This window comes from Paramormyrops kingsleyae, chromosome 3 (genome assembly GCF_048594095.1).
Source record: "Paramormyrops kingsleyae isolate MSU_618 chromosome 3, PKINGS_0.4, whole genome shotgun sequence".
In the NCBI taxonomy this organism is placed as follows: Eukaryota; Metazoa; Chordata; class Actinopteri; order Osteoglossiformes; family Mormyridae; genus Paramormyrops; species Paramormyrops kingsleyae.
Genome location: NC_132799.1, coordinates 3,290,842 through 3,314,461, shown reverse-complemented (window position 1 = coordinate 3,314,461; position 23,620 = coordinate 3,290,842). Strand labels below are relative to the sequence as shown.

At 49.8% G+C, this 23,620-nt stretch overlaps 1 protein-coding gene across 1 annotated transcript; it reads right to left on the bottom strand.

Moving 5' to 3' along the window:
- Positions 1-9,303: 9,303 nt before the first annotated feature.
- Positions 9,304-23,620, bottom strand: LOC111852317 (acylphosphatase-2). The gene is made up of 4 exons (XM_023828095.2): positions 23,125-23,620; positions 21,605-21,621; positions 21,112-21,221; positions 9,304-11,365 (listed from the first exon to the last, which is right to left on the bottom strand). The coding sequence occupies exons 1-4, from the start codon at positions 23,186-23,188 to the stop codon at positions 11,251-11,253; spliced, it is 306 nt and encodes a 101-aa protein (XP_023683863.1). The 5' UTR covers positions 23,189-23,620; the 3' UTR covers positions 9,304-11,250.

The window sequence follows — 23,620 nt, the reverse complement described above, 5'->3', positions numbered from 1 at the left end:
AGGGCATCTACACGCCAGAGCGCCGGCGAGGGGCGCCGCACGATTGCCCCCCAAACCCACTCAAAAACACCAAATCAGCAGTGGGCAGGGGAAAGTGCTTTAAAAATAATAGGATTGCCATTTCCTACATAATCATCCGCAAGCTGTATTCATACCGTCTGATGTCATATCATCGCACGAAGAAATAAGATGTAACATTGGTATTGATAAAGATTCCATGGCATTGGGGAACAGAAACCCCAATTAACTCATAAACAAGAGCTTAGAACGCATAAAAACATGGTACTTGAAAGGGACTAACAAATTGCTTCAGGGATTCAAACGTAGCAACACTAGGTGTTCAAGAGATTATAAGTACAAAACTTTTTAAAAAAATAACAAATGAAGTGGTGTCATTAGTAAAGTTTTGGTAATAGGCTACGACTTGAATGGGAGTCTCAAAATTACTATCATGTCGGTCACGTAAATCTTAGGTGCGAAAATTCGCAAGCTTCCACTGGCAAAATGTGTAGATTAATTTTAAGGATCAATAAGGATACTAAAATTTGTTAAGCTTTACTTCGTATGTTTTATACAATAAAGCATATGCATTACTTCAATGGGGATGAAGTTAACACTGGTTTCATCCAGGGAACGATTTAACAGCTGTTTAACAAAACCCAGACTACTCGAATAATTAGGAGCGCTTTAAACGAGTCAGTCTGGGTAGCAGGAAACATATGTAATTAAATAAAACGGCCTAAGAATCGCCGCTTGCTTGCGCACACATTGGGTTGGTTGTAAGGCAGAACGGTTTCCTTGACTACAGGAGTCCATTGCGCTGATGTCATGCATTCCCTGTCGTCCTTTTTGTCGCCGGCGATTGTTGTTGTCCACTCTGTCACCCGTGGTCACTCTTTCATTAATTACTCTATAGCCTGAGCTCTGGCTAACTGGTCCACAAGCAGCCTTGTGCTTTTGTTGATAGAGCTAGGAGGGACATGCAAAACTCATCTGGATGAAGCAGGTCTGCTGACGAGTTAGTAAATCTGATCGTTCTGAACAGTCAATACACAGTTATAGTTAAGTGTTTATCAGACATCGGACTCCGGCTACAATCACTAGAAGGTTCTCGGTGCTGGCCAGTATACGTGACCCATAGGTGTCAGCTGGGATCAGGGGCTTCCTGTTGGACCTTAGGTGGCTGCCTGTTGACGCGCCGTAAAAGAGCACTTAGCACAAAGGCGACAAGCCCATCCTGGACATTCTCTCATCCTGAGCCCTGCCAGGAAGGAACCCCTCCCAGCACTGCAAAGGGTTCCCGCCCCTCCCGCAGCTGTTGTGTGTGTGTGTGTGTGTGGGGGGGGGTCACCCACAGCTGCTTGTTCTATTGCTGGAATTCTGGGATTGGTCTGGGTCTCCTCCTCCCTGGTTCCTGTGCCTGATAAGCAGGGTCTGCCCGGCCCAAACATCTGCTGAAGTGGGTGTGACTCAAACTTGGGGCAAGGTCACCCCATTCCCCTAACCCCCCCACACCCGCTCCCCCTCACCCCAAGAGTTCATGCCACTGCACTGGTACATGACCACTGGTGAGCCACGTAATGGACTCTCCCCACTGGGAATAACCATGTCTACCTTTATCTTTTTCCCTGCACATATATACTTCACACTCCAGATCAACTGGGGGGTTGCTGTCATAACTCGACCTGTGAGTTCCTTTGAGGACTGGCTGGCTTGCTCCTCACTCCCTGCATCCCCCCCCCCCCCCCCCATTCCCGGTTGCCAGACACGCCACGCTCTGAACAAGGCTCTGGGAGGTGGGAGAATAGTGGATAATCCGTGTTTAAAGGTGCTGTTTGCAGAGGGGGGTGTCTGCTCTGAGGGAAAACGTCCAGCAAATCGTCATGATAGTTCTCTCCTCTCACAGGTTCACCAGTATTTGTCACTCCAGTGTGTGTCACACGTTGGCTTTGCGCTGAAGCACTTCAGCCCCCGCCCCTGCAGATCAGGTTTCTATGGATACAGTTTTTTTCTCCCTTCCTCTTCACTAGGACTCATATAATTTAGACTAAAACACTGAAGATTTTTTTTTTACATTTAAACTACGAGGATGGATGATCAGTTTATGGAAAACACTGTCATCTGCACAGCATCAAAGATGTTTCTGAAGCTCTGATTAACAACAGATGCATGACTCTAGAAGACAATAGCATGTGTCTTTATGCAATTCTTTGCATTCCTAAAATAGTGACTCTTTTTTGTAATCTGTATGGCTCTATAACCTGTACATTTCCAAACACTACATATCACCCCACGGTATGTCAATCACGACAGTGTGAACAGAATCTGAATGGTCAGTTGACTGCACTTGCAAAGTGCTTGCAAAGCTAAAAGCTATTGAGACCAAAAGCTGGTTTGATGCTGTTGAGCAAACTGTGCCAAGCACGTGAGAAGAGGCGATCTGGGTCTGGGGACAATGGGCGCACATCGATCCGGGACACGGAGGGCGCCTCACATCTCAGAGGCTACGCCGCCAAGCTGGTATGACGGTCCGGTGTGGCTGAAGTTAGCCTCTGGATACGAGAGCTGGGCATTCAGGCTGTGAATGTTGAACCAAATCTAGGACAAGACAGCTTGTGACCCAAGAAGCTCTGGGTGTTTTTTTCCCTTTTTGTGACACAAAAAGCGAGCGGAAATAGATTCCTGTTTCCAAGCCCTTTCTGCACTGTTCTACTCTTAAAGAGTGTGGCATTAGTGCATGTAAATCCGCCATTCAGATCAGCTGTTGCGACCATTCGCCTTTTGAACTTAAGAAATTTGTGTGGGTTTTAAAAACAGGCCAGCACAACCAGTTAATCTTTTTCATACCAGAAGTATTTTTTTTACAGGTTTGCTGAAAAACTTATCCAGACAAAAGGGAAATATTTCAGCAAGGGATGTGGAAGTACGAACAGCATGACATTTGGATTACAGGTCCAGTCCATGCGGGTAAGAGTGTCTGGAACCGGAAAGACGTTGGCTCTCAACCCAGCAGCGATGTGGTCATTTTCCTTTTCCCTCCAATGCGTGTGAAATGACAGTACGGGTCCCAAAAGCCCCGTAACTGGCGTACCTTGCAATTAGGTCAACAGTGGTCACATTCCTCTGGCATCAAGACAGGGAGTTTGAAAGACAGCTGAAGGGTAAAACAATTCAAAATGAATGGTGCTCTGTACAGATAGCGAGAAGGACTAAAGATGCCTTTTTACTTCCCTTACAGTATTTTGTGGTAACTGACAGGGAGAGTTGGACACTTAACAAAATAGTTGCTAAGCGCCGCAGAAGTGCAGCCTCAAACGGCTACAGCGCTGAATCGGTACCACTGAGAGCCAGTCTCAGGAAAAACTGTACATTGTGATCTTCACAAAGCTGGAATTTATGGGAAAGCTGCTTCCTGGAAACAACTTGGATCTGCAGTCACTGGTGAAAAGATGCACAGCCTGGGGTGAGGAGCTGGGAACCTGGACCGCCGAACGAAAGGAAAGGTCATATCGACGGATAATTCACCACAACGTGTTTAAGTTCGGAGAATGCCGAAGGCTGCCTGCAGCTCACAATGCCTGTTACCACCCCCTTTAACATGGTGGGGGCCCCATTATACTACTGGCAGCCATTTTGTGGGAATCATCATATCCAATATTTAATTTGCATGATCATATAAAAGCCCAGGAATAGAGAAGCATTTCACAGGACCTTTGGTGCAAACGCGGTTACCTCTTGACATTTCCGTAATGCCGCCATGTACACCGCCAAACAAATTCAAAAGTTCTTTCATGAGCTCCGCAGGGTTATCCCATCCCAGAAATTTTAAATTAAAAAACCCAATCTTGCCTCCTAAAGGTTGCTAAGCAACCTTGGCCACCAAGTGTGTTGCTCATCAGGTAAATTGCTGTCACAAATAATAACAGCTCAGACTGGCAGCACAGCGGGACTTATGCAATATTTAGTTCGAGCCGTTATTGTCGACGATTTAAATTAGCGTTGTTTTTAATTTTATTTTAATGTTGAAAGTCGTAGTGTTCGGGATTGCGTGTGTCAAGCCCCGTGACAGTGACCCAGACGTCTCGAGGGGAAATCACGGAGACAGATCCTCCCCGTACTGTCCTTACCAACCCCGACACGGCGGGAGGCGTGGTAAGTCTGTCTAGAGAGCCTCGGGGGTTCTGGGAAATGACACTGGGGAATTCACAGATCCCCAAAGAACGATCCCACAGACAGAGGGGTCCTTGTTTGTGTAGCATTCAGCTTCTGGTGGTTGTCGTCTGCTTTGTGTCTGACAATGAGGGGACACTGGGTGGACATCCACGGTTTAACTCCGCCCGTGTTTAACAGGAGGTCACAGAAACACCCCGGATGTCTCTCTCCTGTCCTATTGACATCCAAAAGCATCTCAGTATCTTAATATAATCACCCGTATGTAATCCCTATACAATATCCATCATAGAAAGCACTCACCTTCCAAAACATGTCACACTGACGCCACATTGACATCCTCTTTATAGATACGGTATATATATTAGATAATCACAATACACTTATATTTCATAACATATGATGTGTTCCTAAAATATTAACATAAATAAATCATGCAGTACAATTGATCTTTTTACCATGCAACAAGCAGGGCCAACAAACTGCAGTATTGTGAAGAAAGGGTACAGAAAAATGGATGATATAATTTGTATAACACACCACGTGGGAGTCTCACACACGCACGCACACGCTGAATGTCTCTCTGCCGCCCAGCGTAACACACTGTTAAATACGGTGCAACGCTGTAGCATTACTGTAATGCAGAACCATTCTTACTTCAACGCGCAGCTGCAGTATTCATAAACATAAACTGCCACAGCAATATAAATAAAGACACAAGCCAATATCAGCATGCTAACACACCGGGTGAGGCGCCTGCCTCACTACACAAGCTTATCCTTAATAGCCGCCACGGTCAGACTCATTAACTTTTCAACTGATCGCATAAAACATTACCCATGACCTATATACACAGCACATGCACTGTAAAACTGTTACAGATGCATCATGCTGCGTCGTTAGGACGTGGGATGAAGGAAGTGAAGTTGTGATGGTAATTTGAAGGGAGTCGGAGGAGTCTGAAGCCTCCTCGCTGCCGAAATCTGCAGCTGAAACTCAGGAGAAACTGGGATGGTGTACCAGTATGAATACTGGATCACTTGGACAAAACAGATGAGCTCTCTGAATTAACAAAAAAACAAAGCTACACTTAAGGATTCAGATGAATTGATGCCAAGTTATACCTTTAAGCATAGATTATATTACTGAATAATCGCTCCGAGACTTAATTTTTCTTTTGACAGGATTCTGTTATAGGCTAGTTTTGGGATTAGGCGCCCAGACTAATAGGATCTACGCTTCGTAAAACCGTTATCCAACACCTGGCATCTGCAGCTCTTCCCACTGGAAAATGGAAAGACGGTCCAAGGAGAATGTGTTCAGTCCAATGGCAAGGTGTGCAGACACTGGAGGTCCCATAATTACGGGCCCATGTCCAGGCTCACAGTTTGCCAGAACGGACCGGGGATTCCTTCCGAGCACGTGTCCTGGGACAGAGATTCTCAGAGACCGGAGTGAATGAGGACACAGGGCTGCAGCCAGTGTACAGGGTACAGCTCTGAGATGAAGGCAGATATGAGGCAGGCCTGTTTCCTGAGGATATCGTACTGGCACGAAAGGTACGCTACACACACACACACACACACACACACACACACAAATCATTGCATGTGTAAGAAAATATCCCTTCTCTCATTGTAAAAATAGATCAACCCCCGCCCCCCCAACACACACCCCAGCAAAGGATTCATCTTAGTCCCGTGATAACAAACAAAGTACATGGGTCCAGCTTAAGTCCGCCTGACATGACCCAGCCTGCTACCCACTCCACGGCAGCCATGCTGCCCCAGCAGCACGTACTCGCACCGAGTGAAGGGCTTTGATGGGGCGTCGTGCCAACGCCAAGAGGCACAACAAAAAGCAGTCAGAGAGCCAGGAGATATCCCATGAGCCCTTGCAGGAAGTGTGGGGCAGGGCACATGTGGGTACAGCGCACCTACGTATCCCAGCATGCATTGGTGAGGTATTTTCCCCCGAAAAACTGGCACCAACAACTGGAAACTGGCGATGGACAGACTGGCTCACCAGTTAGAAAGGTCATGAGGTGTCCCGCTGAGCGGATGGGGTAAGATTACGCATCCCGGGAAACGCACTCTGTAAATCGTGACTTTTCCCCACGCCTGTCACGTCGGGAGTGACGAATGCCGTCCCGGTCAGGCCACGAGAACACAGCTACCCCTGAGGGTGCTTTGGAAGTCCAGCTGGTTTCCCCGGATGCCACTGGCATGTCGGAGGGCAGATCAGAGGCCACCAGTGTCACGACGAGGGGACCAGCAGGGGAGTCTGCATGTGTTGTCATGTGAGAGGGTCGATCCTGTCACACGGGAAGCGGGTCACTAATGTAAACAGTCACTACCGCCCTTGAAAGGCTGCAGCTGAGGGGAAGAGGAGGCAGGAAATCAAATGCAGCACATAAACTGAAAGACACAGCGGCAGTAGCCCGGCCCCAGGCCCCGTGCAGTGATGTGCTCATCACTCATTCAGAATCACTCAGACGCCCTGAGAATCGGCGCTGAGACCGACTGCTCCTGTTTATAATCGGCGATATCGGTTTCAGAGTTCGTTTTGCATAGATCCTTTTGCAGTTAAAAATGGTGGTAATTAACTTAACGGTGTAGTATCATGTATAACCAAGAAATCAGAGTTTTAATCATGTGCTTGAAAGTGTCTCCTAAGTGACAGGGGTGAAGTAAGTGCCACATTTATTCAGCTTTTGCACCTGTTTTTCCCACTGGGGTAATAAAGTTTTATGGTAGTGAAATGAAGACGAATACAATTAAAATGTCACATATGTGTGTAAAACAAACTGTTTTGCTTCAGATTTATTTTCACAGTTTCCTGGTGTGAAAGCTCAGTGAAGCTGACGAGGTGTGTTTGGGCTGGACCGTCAGCCTGCAGTGCACTGAGCCACAGGACACACAGCTGGGGGGCGGGTCCACATACCACTGCCCGGCTTCCATTGGCCAGGTCAGTGGAGACGGCCGCTTGTGATCTGGGTATAAGGTGGCTTTGTCCCCCCCCCCCCCCAGTGACCTGAAGGATAAGTAGTCCTGGAATGAGGACTGGAGCATCGTCACAGCAACGTCTGCATCTGGGATGGCTGTAAAGCATGCAGTGATGGCTGGGCAGCGGGATGAGGAGCTGAGGCGATAGATCTGCAGTCTCCAGGCAGTCTGGACTTTGCATTCCCAGTCTCTGTGAAAGTTTTTGACAGGCTCCCAGGACATTTATGGAGACACGGAGCAGGTGCAGAAGCAGCCGCAGGAAGATCCTCTTAAAAAGCCATGAAGAGCAAGCGAAAGATTTACACAAAATGTGCGGCACACAGGATCACAAACCGGCCCAACAGTGCATGTGCCCCAAATTAAGGTCATTGTGCAGAATCAGAGGAAGACAGACTCTCCGGAGAGGGAGGCAGGGCGAGAGAGCAGAGTGGAGACCCCACAAACCAGGACACCATCAAACATCTGCCGTCACACTGCCGACAAGGGGGGCGGAGAAATTTAATCAGGGGGATTTTAATGGTTAAGTAAGGTGCTCCCTATTGGAGTGATACAAATGTTTGGGGGGGGAGGGCAGGGTGGGTCCGAATGAAAAGCAGCCAGAACTTCACACACATCACAATATGAGCAGGTCCGTCACCGAGAACTTTGGGGGATGTCGGCTTATCAGACCAGTAGATGCCATTATCGCGGTATTCCCTGCGACCGTAATGTCTGCCTTCCACAACAGGAATATACTGCACTTATATATAACATACATTTGCATTGTTCACAGTAAAGCAATGTCATATTTTCAGTCAGAGGGAAGTAGCTAGATTTAAAATAAAGATTCTCTGTAGTATGGAAGAACAGATTCTCAGGAAAACTAACAAAAAAAGTCAAGCCACAGACACGGAAGAAGAATGTAGAACATTTTCGTGGATTTTTTTTGCCAAATTCAACGAGACAAAAAAACAGTGAAACTCAAAAGAATCTTTTCATGCTTCCTGAACTTCCCTAACTACCCCGAGATTCCTGTGCTTCAGCTGCAGCACCCATTGGGTCTGGGAAACGCAGGCTTAATAAGAACGGAGGAGCCAGAACAGGAAGTGATGCGATCACTAGGGGGGAGGGAGGGGGCTAAAGTCTTAGGGGGGCTGCCAGACTGTAACTAGATAACCCCCCTTGCAGCTGGAATCTGCGACCGACACGCAGCTTGCCCCGAGTGCATAGCGCCGTTTTGACGGTACTGGCTGTTTTACATAATCGCCCTGATACCAGGAGAGAGAGCGTTACGTAACACGAATACAGTGTGTAGCGTTACGTAACACGGATGCAGTGTGTAGCGTTACGTAACACGGATGCAGTGAGTGCCATGTGTAAACAAGGGTTAGCAGCATTAGGCTACAGCTGTTCTGTGCGGCTAAATGTGCGTGATGTGCGGCGCATTGGAGACGAGCAGGAAATTCCCTGAGTACACGATGTACGTTTAGGATGCGGTGTGTGTGCAGGTGGCGCCTTCGCGTTCCCTGGGCGCTCTGCCGCTCAGTTCCCCTGACCTCCCTTCATAAGTGCTCGTTTGAAAGAGACAGACGGGCGAAGACGTGGTTTAAAAAAGCTTTTCAGCTGCATCTTAAGGGATTGTGCCCTCAAAAGCACTATTATAATCTGTTGTTTTTCTATAAATTGATGTAGTTTCTAGAATGAGAAACACACACACGCATACACACACACGCATACACACACACGCATACACACACACGCATACACACACATTGTATTACTGTTGCTTCTTCTTCTTGCTGGTGGCCCGGGTGATGTCACCAGACCCCGCCGTCAGCTAAGAGGATTCTCCCAGGCCAATCGCTGAGAAGCTTTATGGCAGCAAGGCATGCTGGGTGGAAAAAGTACCTGAACAGAGGCCAGCGTGCAACAGTCTGGGGGCGGAGACTGGGCCATGGCGTGCCAGACCTGGGTGGGGTGTACTGACTCTGTTACTGCGCGGGAGGATTAAGGGTCAGCCTGAAGATCCATCCTAAGAGTCAGAAAGGAGGGCACAGACCTGGATTTCAAGTGGATGGGAGCGGCAATATGCCAGTCCACATGCTATTCACATTTACACTTTTACACACCATTCCCTGAGTACACCGTGCACGCTTCATTTAGTTTTTATTCATGAACATTAAATGTGTGTTTGTGAGAGTCTGTCTGCACACATTAATGCAACCATTTAGGCTGCTAGGGCCAGCAAACCAGACACAGTAAGTCATGCTGGGGGCGGATTCTGCCTTAGAGGATCCGCCCCCCCCATTCTTTGGCCTCTTCTTTCCATTGTCCCATAGGAAAGAGAAGAAAGATTGCACTCACATGATCTCTGACCGACAGGAGTGGAGCAAATGTTGAAAAAGGCATCACCGCATCAAACAGACAGGTTTACGGCAACAGTTACGGGACCATGAGATGCCAGAGACTCCCTGCAAAAAAAGCATGCCGCTAGACGCAGCTGTCCAGGTGTCTGTGATAGTAAAGCAATAAGCGAATGGTGGATTCCATCAGAGAATTCTGGAGGAACACGGCATTCCAAGTTCTGAGTGGGTCCATCTGCACGGCACTGTAAACACCACGAGTGGAAAATAAACATAGACAAACAGCATTGGATTCACACTCATAAACGGCTGCACTGTGTCACGCACTCTGGGCCTGAGGCATAAATGAGCGGAGGAGATACACGACTGGGAAATGCACACCCGAGACGGGGAACGCAGCGACGATCCGAAATCCGTTCCCAAAAAATGTGGAGGGAGATAATGAAGTCCTTGTGTATCTGTCCAGAGCTTCTCACAGGATATGACTGTCTAGTGTCCAAAAGTTAGTCAGTGCCGGATGTTGTCTTCCTTCCAGAAGGTTCTTCCAGCTTTTTCAGTGGGTCCTCGGAGGTCACCAAGCTTAAGATCTTCTCTAAGCACTCAATTTTGCGGTGCGTTGTGTTCAAGTGCAGCAAGAACATCCACATCTGCGGCCCCCAGTGGGGGGGGGGTCACCCAAAGGAGGTCCCAGCCCACCTATGCCATCAAGAGCTTACAGGAGCTCCCGGTTTAACTGGACTGGCTGCCTGAACTGGTAACTCAGTGGGGCTCTCCCATCTTCAGCTACATCAGATGCATTATCTGCTACAAGGCACTAAAAAAAACATGCAGATTTCTGCTGTTGTTATATATCACACCGAGGTCCTGGGGGAACGCTGTTACCTGCTACTGTATACCTGTATGTGTATGGCGTGTCAACAAAGCCAATGGACTTGACTTGACTTGAAAGGAGACGCTGTGGAGATGCTGGCTGGCAGTGGTGTGACTGGGATGCCATCCTGGAGTGGGAATTAGGGTATCTTTAGTGGGCAACAGTAAGAGTTGTTGGGTTTGGGGTGGTAAATTAGATTTAAATAAGATGGGTGGGGGGGGGGAGCGTGTGCAGATGATCCATTTGTGTTGGTAGGTGTTTAAGTCACTGAACTGGGTGTTCATCTCTTATTACCCTATTTATCTAAAACACATAACCTGTACTGCACCTTAAAAAGAGAATTTCAGTGCGACTGCTGACCTGAAGTGGATTTCAAAGCGGAATCGTGGGATGATTTTATATGGACACCCCGGACACACAAGGAAAGCATCCAGCACTCGGACAGAAGAACGTTGGCATTTCCCCTGGTGCAGTCGAGCTCCCATCATCCCCGGGGGCTAAAATAAATCATCCCCAACAACTCCCACAAACATCTGAAGCATTAGCACGTTAGCACAGCGGTGATAAACACCAACCCTCAGACCTGTCTCATTAAAAACATCTTTAATTTATGTTCCTGGAACTCTACTCTAGGATTTCTCAAGCCCATAAACAGAGGAAGGTGAAGCAGTGTTGTTTTAACACCTGGTTCCCTTCCGGGGGAGGGGGGGGGGGCGTCGTGGCGGTTGGCAGCAGACCTTTCCAGAAAGCATGGCAGGCAGTGAGGACAAGCCGGTCCGTCGCCAGTTGGCAAGAGTCAATGGGACCTTGTGGTGTGTCGCAGGAGCAGGTGGGGGGCTGGGCAGGTGAGATGGGGCGGAGCCTAGTAGCGTGTGCCGAAGCCCTTGATCTCCAGCTTGGGGATGTCCCTCTCGTTGGAGAAGACCGCTCGGGAGATGTGACAGCCGGGACTCCCTTCCTTACTCAGCCAAATCTTCCTGCAAAAGAGACCGGGGACTCAGATGAGTTACTGGAAACCGGCATCAACCCTCCACTGGGTTTATAATAGTTTATTTTAGCGTCGTTTCAAATCACAGGAGGGTCACCATCTCGGTGTTCTTAATTCGGTTAGCTACCGAGGAGATTAAAGGCGGCGTTGCTAGGCAGTCTGGGAAACTCGATGCCATCCCACTCTGATTATATATAACAGGGTCCTGAAAATCTGAAAACTCACGTTCTCCTTCTGAAATTAACTCCAAAGGTTTGCGTGTAAAGTGGGTCAGCTTTTCTCTGGGGACCATATGCTTACCTCATAGTGCCAGGCAGCCCTGATTTTCACTGGGGTGGGTCGTCCCCAGAGAAATGCATCAAACGACAGCATCAAAATATGTGAAGACGTTACAGTTTCAGCGCCATAACACCAGTGCCGATCAACCCATTAGGCGTTATAGGCGGCTGCCTAGGGCGGCATCTTCTTAGGGGGCACCGATGAGTGTCAGGTTCACTTTGTGTCGGACGGCGTTCCTCGCCGCTGGTGGGGGGGGGGGGGGGTTGCAGTGGACCCCTGGGGTGTCGCGGCCTTCAGGGTCAGTCTGCCGCGCTGGTGAGTCTGCAGCCTGACAGAGGCCACGGCGGCCGGCGACCATCGGCCCGAAATCACAGAAAAGGGTTTTAAACAAACAAGCCTGACAACAGTAAACAAGCAGCTCTAACACTGTCCATCAGCTGCCGGGTAACAGGTGTTACAGCCGATTAGCCCCCCCCCCCCCCCCCCCCCCCACACACACACACACACACACACACATACATACGATCACACTGCCACACACACAGCCACACTCAGAGCTTGCTGGCAGGAACATGCTGCTTCCCCTGTGAGAGCTGAGACGTAATGACTTCCAGAGCCCCGTGAACAAATAACACAAAATATCTGTTTATGCCACTAAATAAATCCAGCAAACACCGGTATCAATCTTTATTTATATAGCACTGTTTTAACCACAGGGTTTACAAAGTGCTTTACTGACACTTAAAAGAAAGAGAATTAAAATAAGCTTACAGGCAATAACAAGCACAGTAAAAAAATTAAATGGAATCAATTCACCACTCAAATTCTTGGTAAGGGACTCTAGCCCCTACCTCACAGGGGAGTCTACTCCTACCTCACAGGGAACTCTACTCCTACCTCACAGGGGACTCTACTCCTACCTCACAGGGGACTCTAGCCCCTACCTCACAGGGGACTCTAGCCCCTACCTCACAGGGGACTCTACTCCTACCTCACAGGGAACTCTACTCCTACCTCACAGGGGAGTCTACTCCTACCTCACAGGGGACTCTAGCCCCTACCTCACAGGGGACTCTAGCCCCTACCTCACAGGGGACTCTACTCCTACCTCACAGGGGACTCTAGCCCCTACCTCACAGGGAACTCTACTCCTACCTCACAGGGTACTCTACTCCTACCTCACAGGGGACTCTAGCCCCTACCTCACAGGGGAGTCTACTCCTACGTCACAGGGGACTCTACTCCTACCTCACAGATGACTCTAGTCCCTGCCAGATTTCCCATTAAAGCTGTGGTTTCTCCCAAGTAGAGAGTAATTCCTTACTTGTCCCTGTAAGCAGGAGCAGGGGTAGGAGATAAAGGTAGCATTTAGCAAACAAACATGGGCTGTTGATATGGGACGCATGAGCTCCAGCTCAGGTCACGAGGAGCTGGATGTACGGCATCTCAGGGAAGCATGTCCGACTGGTGTCAGGCGGGAGGTGATCCCGAGGAAAGGGGGCCTGCGAGGGCCAGACAATCGGCACCGTGGCTGGATACCACACAGATTTGTTCTACATCTCCTTCAACCTGGAAAACCAGACAGGATGACCAGGGAAAGGCTGCGTCACGGCAGAAACTGACTGACCTGGACATCAGAGAACAAGATTGAATTAGGGGGGGTGAATTGGGAGGAGGAGACATTTGTGAGTGGTGCCCTTTGGCTGTCACCGGCTCGGCGCCCGGTGGCCGTAAGTCACATTGGCGTGTGGGGGCTAAATAAACGATGCCGTGGTTGCAGAAAAGATGGGCGCTGGTGAGGAAGCAGCCAGACCCTGGTGTTGGGGGGGATGACATTGGTGCAGCCAGACCGCACACAAGGAGACGCAAATATGCTGGAAGGTTCCTGAGTGCTATGCTGACCAGGCCAGTCAGGAAAAGTAGCCTGTCGGGACACACCCTGTCCGACATCCTGAGTGCACTCTGATATACACCCACTGCTCACTCCTCGACCACACCGGGCTGTCCGGAACAATCTGTGGAGCTCTCTGTTATCTGTACATCCGCCGGACCCACCACTGCGAGCATGTGGGGGTGGCAGTGAGCATGTTTTTTCCTGGGAAACCTCATTGCCAGTATGCACTTATCCCCCCTCCCCCCAATATCCCGCCTCCACAGCAGAGTCAGGAGGCATCGGTGCCAGAGCTCTGTTGGAAAAGCAGGGAAGGCCACATGAGCAGAGAGAGACCACCAGTAACAAGGCCAGAGTGGGGCTGGCCTGGAGACAGGAAGTGACATCACGGTGCTCACGCCCACGTCCTCTCTGGCTGCCGTGTACCAACATCAGGCACCGCAAACAAGTGAGTGGAGAACCGGAGCGAACCGCATAACGGCAGAGATCTCGGCACAGAATGGAAATGTGTGGCATTCTGTTGCCATGGAGACACAAAACGGAAGATGGAATCCCTGATGTGACGAGGCTACAAACATAAATCAAATAAAAATAAGATATGTCAAACCACATACTGCCTCCAGTGTTGCCTTTGCTGTGATTAAACATGGTTATCAAAGCTCACAGTGCTCACACTGGCCTGAGAGTGAGATCTGGAAGCAGGAAGGAGCCTTTTCAACTGGCAGGACCAAAGGTGTCGGGCCAATACAGATGGGTGTGGTTCTGCATGTGGCTAAACTGCGGCTAACACTTATCAACACAACTGGCCTCATGTGGAGCTTTAGCGCTGTCAAAAACCTCAGCACGTCCGTGCCAAGCCAAATATCCTTCCGCTGACTATACAACTGGAAAAGGGTCCGATGGCAACGAGAATATTCATTAATATAAATCAACAGAATGGTTCCATGTCTACGAGGAAAGAATGACCTTTACGGAGCTGATATGCAGTTTGAACATCAGCAGTTTGGAAGTCAGAGAATGAAAAGTAAAGACTGGAATTGAGTTATTAATTCCAGGAGAGACTGTAACACATGGCCTATGCATGTGAAAATTCTGCAAGCAGGTTGATTTTCACTCAAACTGATTGTCGGTCACCCTACCTAGAGATGCAGATGTAAACATACCCGCCTCACTGTACCAGTGCTCCCAAAAGACAAGAACAACACAGCCCTCACCCGGGACAAACTCTGACATCACCTCTGGTGGTTCCTGTCATACCAGGGGGTGGGCTGATAGGACAGGAAGCCCCCACGTGAGGGTCTTCCAGTTCGGGGCTCTGAAAACCTTCACTCATACGCTGATCCCCCCCCCCCCCCCCCCCCACAGCCAGCTGTGCTTTCTCCGGAAAGGTGGTCCTGACTTTTCCTCATGGCAAGGATATGAGATAACATTTAAACTTTCCAAAAGGAAGGAATTCATTCCGTGTGTGAGACTGAACGTGAAAAAAATCCAACAGCCTGTCCTCTCTAAGGATATATTTTTTTGTGAATACTTCTTGGAAAGGGGTCGGCAATGGAAAACTTTATTATTGACTCATCTTGACAGGAAAGTTAACACTGTGGTTTTCTGTGGTACTTAAAAAACAACAATATAAACATTCATCTTGAGAAAACACTGCATTGTGATTGTGGAGCTCAAACGGACAGTGAAGCAATGGAACCTCCCACCAGAAGGGGGCGACAAAGCAGCATCTGTAACCAGGAGCAAGACAAGGACCAATAGAGCTGTTGACATCCTACACTTGTCTGTAGCCCTGGGGGACTTCCTGCCAGGGCAGACAGGGCACAAGTGTAGGTCGTGTCAAGCACCAGAGGTGCAACGGGAGGCAGTGAGGCAGGGAGGAGGAGATGCTGGTAGGGTGATCCCTCTGCCACCATTTTCTCCTCTGCAAACAAAGGACGTTTCATCCCAGAGGACGCAGGGATGAGAATACTGATGAGGCCCCAATAGGAGTATAACCTGAGCATAGAAAGAGGGAGACAGGGAGGGAGAGAGAGGAAGGGGGGAGCCATAGAGGGAGAGGGGGGGGAGCCAGGGGGGAGAGCCAGTGAAGGAGGGGGAGCGGAGCCAGGGGGAGGGGGGGCGGAGCCAGGGGAGGGGGGGCGGAGCCAGGGGACGAGCACATCGTCCACCTGCCAGCCCAAACTGCTTAAATATTTAATGGGAAAAACACATTGTCTATTGCTGCTTCTCAAGTCACTAGGCCAGAACAAAGCAGCCCTTAGTGTCAGTCCTACACATAACACCACTGCCCCCTCATGCAGACCCCTCCCATTCCACGCTGGAAAGGGACTAACAATACAGAGACTCAGGGGCTCAGAAAACCTTGCTTTTTTCCCCAAAGAGATCAGCTCATGTCAAGGGTCCACAGAAGACATGGTGGCATATCAGAGCACAGTACGAGGGGGAGGGCTTCCTTCAGCCCGGCCCCCCACCCCAGTGCATGATGGGATGGGCTGGCACCTTTATGGATGAAGTGTAGGAATGTGTGGAGTTGGTATGCTGACGGAAAGCTCTGGAAGTCTCCTCTCATGCCTGTGGGTGCTGGCTTTCATGGAACAAGCTTGCCACAGAACACGGGACGTCGGACACCGACAACCCCGTGTGGGGGGGGGCACGCAGCCATGAGCCCCGTGTGGGGGGGGGCACGCAGCCCTGAGCCCCGTGTGGGGGGGGGGGGCACGCAGCCATGAGCCCTGTGTGGGGGGGGGGGCACGCAGCCATGAGCCCCGTGTGGTGAACGGAACCAAAGCAGCCCGAGAAGCTGCTCCCTCCAGTCCTGCCAGCCACCCGCCAGACTCTGAGAGATTACAGCCGGAAAGGCGGCACCATCTGCGCCCCGCGCTCTGCGCCCCGTGGGAGGACGGGCACATATCAGCCGGGTTGGGGCGCTTCTCACACAGCCAGGAACTCTGGGATAGCCTGGCCAGGAACCAGGATTGAGGAGGACATTTGAAACTTGGTCAGAGGCTCATTTACCCCCCTTTAGGTGCTGAATGACATATGTAACCCCCATAATTTAAAAAAGGAGACTTTAACAGAGACTGTTTCTAGTCTCTGTACTTGGAGGACATTCTGGCACACATGACTGGCCTGCTGGAACGGATCAAGGCGATCTGGCTGCACGGGCTCGATGTGGCCGACCGGCCCAGTTAAGCCAACGGCAAACACTCTGAATGGGAGGCAGATGGGGCCTCTTAGCCGGCGCCGATTTACTGCATTTTACCTTTTCGGTCCTGGGTCAGTTCCGTTAGTCACTGTCGCTGGGCAGAGATCTACACTGATAAGCAAACTGGAGTTGGAACTCGTGTTCGGATTTCCTGAAAAGGGCCCTCATGCAGCCAGGCGTCCCGGTTAACAGCTAGACGCATTCAGCCATTCCTTCTTGGCACGAGAGCCCATTTTGGGAGGTTAATGCCAGAGCAGATCTGACAGGCGGGTCTGATTTTTTGGGGGGGGGGGGGGGAGAAAAGCGGCATTGTTGATCAGGGGGTGCCGCCGGTAAAAGCTGTCAACCGGGGGGGAGTAATTGTACTTGGGTGGGCACAGACGGTCATTTGGGGGGAGCTAGGACCCTCCCCATGGCGCAGAGAGTAATTCAGGGCTTGCTGGCACGTAAATTTGCGAGAGGCCACACACAGCAGAAAAAACGAGCCAAACAAGCACAAAACAAGCATAGAACATTAACCCACAGCATTCAGCGTGTCTACTACGGGGACGTGGGACCGTTTAACCTCGCCCAGTAAATTCAGCTTTGTTCCAGACATAAACAATAACGGCCAACAATTATGTTGGGGGGGGGCTTAAAATAGCTAATGACCCCGTTACCAAGGCAGCAAGGACGTCTGTCTGTGCGGCCGGGGGCCACATGACTGACCTCAGAGGAGCACACACCCCAGGGTGGCTCTGCAGCCGGGCTTGCAGGACGAATTTATGCAGGCCTGCGGGAGTCGGCTTGCCTGGGCGGAGTCAGCAGGAGGAGTTTATGCAGGCCTGCGAGAATCGGCTAGCCTGGGCGGAGCCAGCAGGAGGAGTTTATGCAGGCCTGCGAGAATCGGCTAGCCTGGGCGGAGCCAGCAGGAGGAGTTTATGCAGGACTGCGAGAATCGGCTAGCCTGGGCGGAGCCAGCAGGAGGAGTTTATGCAGGCCTGCGAGAATCGGCTAGCCTGGGCGGAGCCAGCAGGAGGAGTTTATGCAGGACTGTGGGAGTCGGCTTGCCTGGGCGGAGCCAGCAGGAGGAGTTTATGCAGGCCTGCGAGAATCGGCTAGCCTGGGCGGAGCCAGCAGGAGGAGTTTATGCAGGCCTGCGAGAATCGGCTAGCCTGGGCGGAGCCAGCAGGAGGAGTTTATGCAGGCCTGCGAGAATCGGCTAGCCTGGGCGGAGCCAGCAGGAGGAGTTTATGCAGGCCTGCGAGAATCGGCTAGCCTGGGCGGAGCCAGCAGGAGGAGTTTATGCAGGCCTGCGAGAATCGGCTAGCCTGGGCGGAGCCAGCAGGAGGAGTTTATGCAGGACTGTGGGAGTCGGCTTGCCTGGGCGGAGCCAGCAGGAGGAGTTTATGCAGGCCTGCGAGAATCGGCTAGCCTGGGCGGAGCCAGCAGGAGGAGTTTATGCAGGCCTGCGAGAATCGGCTAGCCTGGGCGGAGCCAGCAGGAGGAGTTTATGCAGGCCTGCGAGAATCGGCTAGCCTGGGCGGAGCCAGCAGGAGGAGTTTATGCAGGCCTGCGAGAATCGGCTAGCCTGGGCGGAGCCAGCAGGAGGAGTTTATGCAGGCCTGCGAGAATCGGCTAGCCTGGGCGGAGCCAGCAGGAGGAGTTTATGCAGGCCTGCGAGAATCGGCTAGCCTGGGCGGAGCCAGCAGGAGGAGTTTATGCAGGCCTGCGGGAGCCTGCAGGTCCCGCAGCGGCGTCTCCTCAGCCTCTAGCCTCTTACAATTCACTGGCCTGCACTTAATGTACAGGAAATAAGATTTTAAACCTCAAAATCCGACCCCCCCCCCACCCCCGCTTTAGTCACCTGGCCATTAGAACCTCTCTCTCTCTCGAGGAGTTAAACTTCTAGTCACTCCAGGAGGGCTTTCTCTGATTATACCTGTTTGGGGGGGGGGGGGGGTGGTTATGAATCTGTGGTTCTAGGTTTAAATTGTTCCACATAAGATAACAGAACGCAGAAAACGAAACGAGTGACCAGGCTGCGAGTGAACAGATCCCCCCAGACTCCCCCCCCCTCGCAAATCCACACAGAACCCAGGACCTCTCAAAGTATCATATCAGAGGTTGCTGAGTGTGTGTGTGTGGGGGGCGGAGTGTACTAACACAGCTGTAACACCCCCCCCCGGGCCTGTTTAATATAAATTCTTCAGTTACAGTCTGTCGGGGATTGAACTGACTAATGACGCAAATTATGGCAGGGATGAGATATGATTCCGATGGGGGAGCCCTTCCGGGAGGCATGGGGGCTGGGGGGGGGGCAGCCCTCCAATGATCACCATTATCAGACCAAATGCTTCCCCACACAGGGGTTTATCAGCTCAGAGTCACATCACTTCCTCACTGAAAGCCCCTCTTTTTAAAACGCGCTTCACAGTCTCTGATCTGGTCACGGGACTGACACAGGCGGTGATAACCTTCAGCAGGACGTCCATCCTGGCGGGGGCCATCAGAATCCTGCCAGTGGCCGAGGCCCCCGCCAATCTATAGCATTAGAATAACAGCACTCCTGAGTAGCAACTTATTTCTGACTTTTCTCATTGGCCAGTACAGGCTGGTCACATGACCCCAGGTCATATGGGCACCCCTACTGTACAGGTGCCCCCACAGTGGACCCTGAACCCTGGCAGAAACAGAGCATCGCAAATCATACACGCCCCCCCCCCAACCCCCAAGATGTTTGATATGTGTAGGACGAGGAGGAAGAGGAGGAGGAAGACGACTGCCACGTCAGTGTTGAGCAGCTGCAGCAGAGGCAGCACATAGTACCGGTCTGTCATAAAGCAGCTAAACTGTAAACTCTGTGTCTCTCTTCCATTGAGCGTTAGTATCACCCCCCCCCCACTCCCCCCCAGCCTGTGGCAGAGGTGTTACATCCCAGCTGGACTTAGAAGTAGTTCTGTTTTTTTTTTTTTCTTTTCTTACAAGAGGAGCCTGCTGTGGGCTTTGGGTCGGAGGGTGTACAGTCTCTGTCAGCGCCCCCACCCCCCACCGCTGGCCACAGGCACAGAAAACACAGAGGAGATATGGGAGCGGAGGCGTCAGACCACAGTGAGTGGGCACGTCGGGGTGGGGGGTGTAGCGCGGCCAGCAGGAGATGCTGCAAAGGGGATGCACAAAGGTGATGCATAAAGAGGATGCACAAAGGTGATGCACATCCACCGCTTCGACTCCACAACCTGAGAGACGAGGCATCTAAAGGTCACATTACATTAAGAAGGAATTCGCTGTGTTTTCATTGGGTTAGTTTCAGTATCTCTGCACGGCTTGCTGTTACCAAAGGACAGGAATTCTAGAAAGTTCCATAAAGACCAGAAAGAGTAGGTATAGAGTGACATCTACTGGCAAAAGACAGGCTGGCATTTGAAAGGCACTGGATAATGCAATGCTATTTTTATATTACTGTTATATAATCTGTTTAGGGTTTGACAAATAATTCCTTTTGGTAATTAATTGCTACTGCTTGTGACATCTCATTACTGATTCAAAGTGTCAATAATGAGTTAGCAAATAGCTAAAAGTCTTCTTAATCTAAATTAGCTCTGATAGGCTACATTTGCTATCTGAATGGCATAGCACAGTTAGGGTTACAGTCATTGTGAGGTCAGCGTGAATCAGCCACCTTACCCCCTCTCTGCCCTGTCCCACTGCCAAGAAGATTTCATGTTTGCTCCTACCTCAGTCAAACCCACTTTGCCTGTCCAGTGTTTATCACAGTTAGCTCATTAGACACCTTCATCTGAAGCACCAGAGCCTGCTTTTACGTAGCCTCACACCCCGTAGCTCACTCCCACCCCTCTCTGTGTGGCGTTTGCACGTTTATCACAAGTTCCTGTAGGCTTCCTATACAGTGCCCCCCCATCACGTTCCCTGTACTTTATGAAGATCCATCCATCCATCCATCCATCCTTCTTCTATACCTACTTGTTCTATGCAACGTCAGAGGGGTCCGGAGCCAATACCAGAAGCTATGGACACAAACCAGCACCAACCCATTGCTGGGTTCATTCACACACCAGTCACTCACACACGCAGACCTACAGGCCATCTGGTAACTCCAATTAACCTCTGCATGTTTTTGTGGGGGGGAACCATAGAAACTATAGGAAACATGCAAACTCTGGGGTGGAAACTAGGGGGAAATCTGCTGTCTCCAACTTAACCCTGTGCTTACAGAACATGGGTGGATGATTCCTTTTCCCATTTATACAACCTGGACGATGTGGAGATGCTGAGTTTTGGGCCAAAGACATGGATCCCGCGTTTATTTCTCCAGCTCCGCGACACCCAGAGATGCTGGCAGGAGCCGCAGACTTACATTTCATTCACCAGGTCGGGGGGGCCCTGCACCTGCCCCACCACGGTGCCCTTGGAGGTGTTCTTCACCCAGCCGCACACGCCCAGCCTGCGCCCCTTCTCCTCGGAGTACTGGCACACCGTCCCAGGGAAACGGGGCCGACAAAAGAGCAGAAAAACCCGTTAGTGTCTCTGCACACCTGACTTTCACCTCTCTGGGCCAGCACTTGCCTTTTCACTGGTGGTGCTTACAGAAGGCCTGCTTTTCACTGGTGGTGCTGACAGAAGGCCTGCTTTTCACTTGTGGTACTTACAGAAGGCCTGCTTTTTACTGGTGGTACCTTCAGAAGGCCTGCTCTTCACTGGTGGTACTTACAGAAGAAGGCCTGATTTGACTTTCACAGTTTTATTTTCCAGACCCAAAATTATGAGCCATTATAAAATTTTGTAGCTATTTTGAGAAAAAAAATCAAGAAAACGCTTTATTTTCAAAATATACTGGCTAATTCTCTTACCATTCTGAAACAGACACCTGAAAGGGAATAGAACACAAGATATAAACAAGAGGAGACATTAATTTAATATTAATTACATAAAGGTATATGAATAGACCTATTGGTTACAGGAACATTATATCACTTACAAAGCACCTATCCTAACCTATCCTTTAAAAACCTGTTCGCTGCAAAACCAAAAACATATTAATGAAGATTCTGGGTCCAAAACTATTATTTTTGTGAGTAAACATTCGGTGTAAATAAGGATTGAGGTGAAAATTATAATGGAGCCTTAATAAACAGGGGAGAATTTAAATTTACATTTTTAAAAATCATACTTGCTTTTATATTCCTGAGAGGAAAACATGGTAGACCGATATACACTATATGGACAAAAGTATAAAAGACACCTGCCCATTACACCCACAGTAACTTTTATGACGTCCCATTCTAAATCCACAGGCATCAGTATGGAGCTGCTCCCCCCTTTGCAGCTGAAACAGCTGCCACTCTTCTGGGAAGGCTGTCCACGGGAGTTTGGAGTGTGTCTGTGGGAAAACTTTACTGTTGGCTCAATGCAGTCAGGCAGGTAATGTTCTCCTGGCATCCCCCAAACCCAGACTCATCCATAAGACTGCCAGACAGAGAAGGGTGATTTGTCACTTCATAGAACATGCTTCCATTGCTCCAGAGCCCAGTGGCGGTGTGCTTTACACCACCCCGTCCGATGCCTGGCACTGCGCTTGGTGATGTGAGCGTTGGTGACTCTTACACACTATGCACCTCTGCATTCGGTGACCGTTACTTTACATGGCTGGCGCTTCATGGCTGAGTTTCTGTTGTTATTAAAATCTTCCACTTTGCAATAATAACACTTACAGTTGACCCTGAAATATCTAGCAGGGAAGAAATTTCACAAACTGACTTATTGCAATGGTGGCATCCTATGACAGTACCACGCTTGAATTCACTGAAGTTCTTCAGAATGACCGATTCTTTCACAAATGTTTGTAAACCTGACTGCATGGCTCGGTGCATGACTGCTTGTGACTTTGGATCTGAATGAAACACCTGAATTCAATGATTAAGAGGCGTGTCCTAATACTTTTGTCCATATAGTGTATAAAAGCCTGACAAATCTGACTCTCCGTTTTCTACCGAAGTCACCAGCAGAGTCAAGGGTACACTGCAGTTGGAAAAACAGACGGTGCATTATTAATCCACATGAATGCATACCCTAATAACCCGAACCCTAATAACAACCCCGAACAAGTCAAAAGCCCAAACGCTTTTACGGAATTATAAGCTTGCATTAATAATTAGATATCTTAAGTTGTAACACAACATGTAAGAAAACCCAAGCAATATAATCAGCGCCAAGGACATGATCATTTCTGTCGGTTAACTCGGGTTAAGAGTGCGTCTCGCTTATACGTCCATCTTTGGTGCGCCTAAATTAAGAAGCGTTAAGGCACGGAACACCGGCACTGGTGCCGCGTTACCCTATAATGTTGAACGGGCACTGTGGGACAGCATACCTTGAACGTGCCCATATATCTCAAAATCCACAGATCGGAGTTTTTCCCCACCGTCGGTTGCCATGGTGAATTTGTTAAGATTAAGACTCCGACTCCAGCTAAAGATATCTAGCGTGCACTGGACGGGGGTCTCACGTTACAAGGCTTCTGGACGGTATTCAGAAAGGGAAGCTTTTCCCGCTAGTCAAACGCTCTCTTCTGGCTATCTGTACGTTACAGTGGTGTCAATGAATCACTACAATTAAGTTATAAAATAGCATTTACCAGTTAATAGATCGCCGAAAGATATAAATGTAGCCTAAAATATTTTTTTAGATTTCAATATGATAATCTCATGGGCGGTGTTTAAGAAATGGACCGGGAGGTCCCAGGATCAAACTGTGATTAAAGTGCAGTGATCAGAACTGATCAATCATACAGCAATTCTACTCATTCGAACCTCAACTCCATACGAGGCTCATAGTTCAAAATCACTAGAATGAAATCAAAAACATAT